The sequence below is a fragment of the Pseudochaenichthys georgianus genome, chromosome 17 (genome assembly GCF_902827115.2).
Source record: "Pseudochaenichthys georgianus chromosome 17, fPseGeo1.2, whole genome shotgun sequence".
NCBI classification, from domain to species: Eukaryota; Metazoa; Chordata; class Actinopteri; order Perciformes; family Channichthyidae; genus Pseudochaenichthys; species Pseudochaenichthys georgianus.
In genome coordinates, this window is record NC_047519.1 from 10,175,554 (window position 1) to 10,181,182 (window position 5,629).

The window sequence follows — 5,629 nt, forward strand, 5'->3', positions numbered from 1 at the left end:
AGTTGTAAGTATAGAAAAGAACAAAGTCATATAGGAACAAAGATATGACTTATTTTTTACTCCTTAAAATAGCACAATGTTATTAAACCAAAATGTTACCATAAAAGAAATAATACAAAGCAAACTGAATACGTATTTATTTTGTTTCTCTTCTTACAGGTGGGGCTGAAAGACTCGACCCCCGTTGAAGCTGGAGCATCATGGCTGCAGGTGTGGCGTGTGTTACTCTCCTGCTCCAGTCACATGACTCCCAGTGGGTCCCCAGTACTCAGCTGTACAGAGCAGAGCAGCAGTGGTACAAACCAAGAACTATGGCAAGTCTGAGAATAATGTCATTGTAATTCAAATGCTAAAACTACACACTCATCATGTCTCATCATTTCTATATCTTGCTTAAACCCACAGTGTGTTAAAACCAGGCCCGGAAGAGAACATGGCTGGGATGTCCACAAATCCAAAGCAGAGAACAATGTCAGAGAGAGTAAAGTGAGAGATTAGTAGTTATGTAAAGTAAGCTATGCACACAGAATAGTTGATGTGTTGATGTCTCTGAGAGCTGAGAGCTGCTGGATCTGTCTGCCCTCAAAGTGCCAGGGATCTACAAGGACTTCACCGCTGCTTCTGCACCATAGGTATCCCTGTGAGGTGCCACTAGTGGACTCTGCTCTCGGTAAAGTTCAAGCTGGCAGTCCCTTGTCATATGAACATCACCATGACAGCTAGAAGTCACACTGCTGCCCACCACCATGCTCCATCACGGCCAGATCTGCCACTGTCTGGCTACAGACTACAACCATCTGCATGCGTTTTTTGTTGTTGTGAACATCAACAGCTGCCCTTAAGGGGATAGTTCTGGTCTTTTGAAGTGGGGGTAGTGTGTGGTATATATCCATAATCAGTGTATTACCTACAGTAGACCAGTGGAGAAACATATAGGAGCATAGCCATGTACTGCTGAGGACGTGGGCAGAAGCAACATTTATTTTATTCACCCAAAAAAGCTATATCAGTTTAAGTGTACGTTATTTAATGCTAAATATAACGATTTTTTTCAGGTGGGCCTTCATTTTGTGGTGATTGCTGCTGGATTAGGTTTTGCTGCTGTGCTGGTACTCCTGTCTCTCCTACTAACTGGGGTCGTGCCGACCGCTGTCTTCTGGAGGTTATACACTGACTGGATAAGAACCTCAGCCCCATTTCAAACAATCCAAACTATCATCTTAAAGTCTCTTGAGGTCAAGAGTTATGTGCACAACAATGGAGGCCAATATCGGAGAGAGAGAGTTAGAGGAAGAGGTAAATGCAATATAGTGTATTTTGTCTTCAGTGCCATACAGTAACTATGTGTTCATGTCATCTTCACTCTCAGTGAAGTCATTGTGTCTGATTTGTGTGTTTCCACATTGCACGTGTTCATTCAAAGTCCATATTTACAGCGTGCTTCAAATGAAAATGCCTAAAACTTTGACTTGAATGTCTTGTTTATTAATCAACTAATGGACAGTGTTTCAGTTCAGTTCATGTAAGCCTTACACACACTCTTTTGAGCGTCTAGTGATTATGGCCTGCATTTCTTTCTGTTCTAACTGAGCGGTCAGCTTCTTAGCAGTTTAGACAAACATCAAATTCATAATGTAGAGACTAGTTGGACAAAATAATGCTTAACACTGTTTCATTACTGTGTGAACTGTTTTAGGGGTCGACTGTATGATATATTGTTCTCCCGCTTGCTGCTGGGGTGCAGGTGGAAAGTAGGGTGACAGTTCTGTTCACATCGCTGACATTTGTCACAGGTAATCTTGCAGGTATGCAACCAAACATGACGTTGTTCAATGGTTGTCACACAGCGACAAGCTGGACACTGGATTTGCCGACACAGTACACAACGGAAGTCAGCGAAATAAAGTTATGCACAGAGCTTGCCATACTTGTATTCATCTCTATAAACGCATATCTGCATGTCAATGCAGAAAATAACGTATCCTCGTCAGCATGGGTGCCGGAAGCAGGGGGCCAAGGGTCGTCAGACTTCTGGGTCTTTTACAGCATTGCCATTATATCCTCGTGTCTTTTATTTGAAATATGTTCTTTAACTTCCGGTCCACCGGACTGCTTTTCTTCATTCTTCAATACAAAACGGAAAATTGAATGAAGTTGTTATCAAAAATCAAAATCAGACCGTTTTTTGTATTAGGTCTTCTTGTTATCCGTTTTTTGATTCAGACAACATAAACAGGAAAACGGCTTTGGTTTCACGTTTTTTCGTTTTTGATTTAAAACGAAAAAAGGCTGGTATTTTGTTTTTTTTGGTTCAAACGAAAAATCAAACTAACAAAACGTACAGACTTTTTTTATTAGGTTTTCTCGTTATCCGTCTTTTGATTCAGACAACACAAACGGGAAACGGCTTTGATTTTCCGTTTTTCCGTTTTAAATCAAAAACGAAAAAAAGGCTGGTATTTTCGTTTTTTGGCTTTTGGTTCAAACGAAAAATCAAACTAACAAAACGTACACGGACCCTGTTCTGAGCCCATCGTGATCAGTTATCGCGAGAAGTGAGTCGTGCTATAAATACCGCATTCGAGCCTCTCACCGCCTGCAGTGCAGTCCGCTCTCCTGCTTCTGACTGTGTGGTGAGGTCAAAGCTGAGGTATGTGTCGTAGAATACATTTAATTACGTGCTGTTTTACACTTTACGTTTTTTTTGTAAGTGTTCTTTTGTAAGGTTTACTTTTGTTTTTAGTTGAGTAAGAGTATTAGGCTGCAGTTATAGTTCAACAAGTGGTTCTTCACTAATATGTAACGTTATTGTTGATTTAGAAAGTTTTCTTTAAATTTGCTTCGAGAAATAACGTTAATTTGTTGATAAATGGAAACCGAGAGACTAACTCTCGGAAAGTTTCGGGAGAAATCGACCTTTTTCGAGTTTAACGTGAATTAAATGAAGATACCAAAACGCACTCGGGGATATTAATTTAAATTTGACCATTACAAATAAAATGTACCAGAAATGTGTATCAAGAAAAAAACATATTAAAAAATCAGTGCAAGGCTAAATATACATTTGCGGAAACACCTGTGTGATATTAAACAGAAGTTGAAATGGTTCAATTCGGTGGTGTGTTGTGTTAAATACTGTAATGGCGGTCTGAGCTAACTGGGTGCAGAAGGAGCCTTAATGACACATTGTATAACGCTTCCAACAGACACAATGTGTGGTGGTACATTTAAAGTTTAGCAACACAGAAAAATGGCTCTCTTCCACAATATAACAGTGTATTGTAAAGAAGTGAAAGAAGTACTCACATCCTCTTCTTAAGTAAAAGTACTAATACTTCAGTCTTACAATTCTCCATTATAACTAAAAGTGGGATATGTTATTTAAGTAAAAGTACAGAGTTATCAACAGCTAAATGTTCTCAAATATCAAAAGTAATCAGACGAAAACTTTCCCCCAGTTTCAGGTAAGTCTGGGCTGCCATGAGTTGGTCCTCTTTAGACTCTTTCCTTGTGTTAAAGAAAATGAAAGAAAATCAGTAAACACAGAAGCTGTATCCTCAGCCATCACTCAATACAGCCGGTGTTTCCTTTACCTTTTGTAGATGACTTTCGCCACCTCCAACATCTCCCAGGAGAGCTGCAGGTTCCCCACCACCTCATCATCATCATCACTGTCCTGAACACACATTAAAGAGGCCCGATTATGCTTTTGGGGTTTTCCCTTTAAATGTAGTGTGCCATCATATAGGTTTATGTGCATGTAAATGGTCGGCAAAAGCTAAAACCCTAAGTTCCGTGAAATAGGGACATCGCTACACAACAGTTGCGCTTCTATTGGCTAGCGCTCCAACACATTGTTTGTGATAAGGGGCGGGATATCTCTAAAACATTCACAACAGAGCCGGCCAGCTAACCAATCAGAGCAGAATGGGCTCTGGTTTCAGACAGAGGGTGAAAAGAGGTACTGCAGCACAGGCAGTATGAGAAAATAAAGAGCTTTTTGAACTTTAAAGCATGGACATGTCCCAGTAGAGACACACAATACAAATAAGAACCTGATAATGAGCTTAATATGTCATCTCTAACATCCTACACTTCTTTTTCGTGCGCAATTGTGAGCTTTGGTAAAGTACCTTCTCTGCAGAGTCTCCTTCACCTCCTTCTGTGTCACCCTCCATTTCTGCCTCTTCACCCTCCTTTTCTTCATCTGAAAAAGGTCAATAACGTCGTTAGTGGTTATCATTACAAGTGTTAGAAAGTAGTTTAAAATATTTTTTAAAGGTCTGTAAATTCACCTTGCGCGTCCTCCTCCTTATCTCCCGATTCTTTCTCGGTCTCCATCTTTTCTTCACTTTTATCAAATTTGCTTTCTTTAACTTCGACATTCTTTTCGTCTTTCTCTGCAGCGTCCTTATGCTTATCACCCTTTTCTACGTCTCCCTTCTTCTCTTCACTGTCGTTCTCTGAGTCTTCAGTTTCCTTTTCGGAGTCTTCAGTTTCCTTCTCGGAGTCTTCATTTTTCTTCTCGGAGTCTTCATTTTTCTTCTCCGCCATGGCATCATAAACCTGAGCCCTCAGCTCATCTCTGGTCTTCTCTGTTGAAGTTTGAGAGGACAGTTAGGATGACAGTAGTAGAGCAGCTTAAACAATTAAACAAACCCCAATGGAAAGATGGAAATGACTAGTTTTGTTTTTTCTTACCATCCATGTTTTCTGTGCTGTCAACGTTGGAGTCCTTGGGTTTCTCGCCTTCATCCTCATCCTCCTCTGGTACTCCTTCCAGGGCATTACCAAGGACAGAGTTCTCCATCCTACAACAATACTGTCCGTTAGGTCTCTGATCTTATTCCTACATTTAATTAAAGTTAAGATTGATGGACGGGGGTTTACCGTGCCAAATCCAGCAGGGCTCGACCACACCAGAAAAAAGCCTCTCCACACTCATCTGCTGTGTCTCCATATTTTTTGGCTCTGAAATAAAAACAATGCATTGAATTTGATCTACATAGTAAAAAAGCTTGTTTCTTTATAATGTCTATAAATAACCATGCAACATAAATACATACTAATAATATGTATCTGCAAATATATTTGTGCTATTTTTATTTAAAAAATGTGGGGGCTTGATGTTACATTTTTACATCTTATAAGGATCATATACATATTAATGCAAGCAGAGGCGAAGCAGCACTTCTGACTAGTTTGTTTAAACCCATTATCTGTAGCGGTCAGAATTAAATATAATATTGTGTTTGAAGCTTTAATAGTCCCTTTTGTTAGTTGGTTAACTCACAGCAGGCCGCAGGCCTCCTGCAGGGCGCCCACCGCCTCCACCACCTTCCCCATCACCAGGTGCTTCTTGCCCGTGCCGATTAGTTTCTTGGCCTCCTCCATGTTAACTAAACTGGGCAAAAAAAAAACTTTTTTGAAATGAAGAGTTTACAACGCAAAAGACGAACTCAAACACTAGTTGGTCCCGTATATCTGTTGTAAGGCGAATTTCTTGTATGAAACATACACATTAAACTAAACAGCATACCTTGTTTTTGTTATAACGGGCAAAATGTCAATAGCAGTTGTTGTCTCCAGCTCGTTCCTCGTGACTCAGCAGACTGCTCAGTTGTTTCAA

General features: G+C 40.2%; 1 protein-coding gene across 1 annotated transcript; it reads right to left on the reverse strand.

Annotated features, from left to right (window-relative positions):
- Positions 1 to 3,419: 3,419 nt before the first annotated feature.
- LOC117462174 (histone-binding protein N1/N2-like) lies at positions 3,420 to 5,629 on the reverse strand. The gene is made up of 8 exons (XM_034104264.1): positions 5,540 to 5,629; positions 5,294 to 5,399; positions 4,891 to 4,971; positions 4,702 to 4,811; positions 4,296 to 4,595; positions 4,134 to 4,207; positions 3,594 to 3,676; positions 3,420 to 3,507 (listed from the first exon to the last, which is right to left on the reverse strand). The coding sequence occupies exons 2-8, from the start codon at positions 5,392 to 5,394 to the stop codon at positions 3,420 to 3,422; spliced, it is 837 nt and encodes a 278-aa protein (XP_033960155.1). The 5' UTR covers positions 5,395 to 5,399; positions 5,540 to 5,629.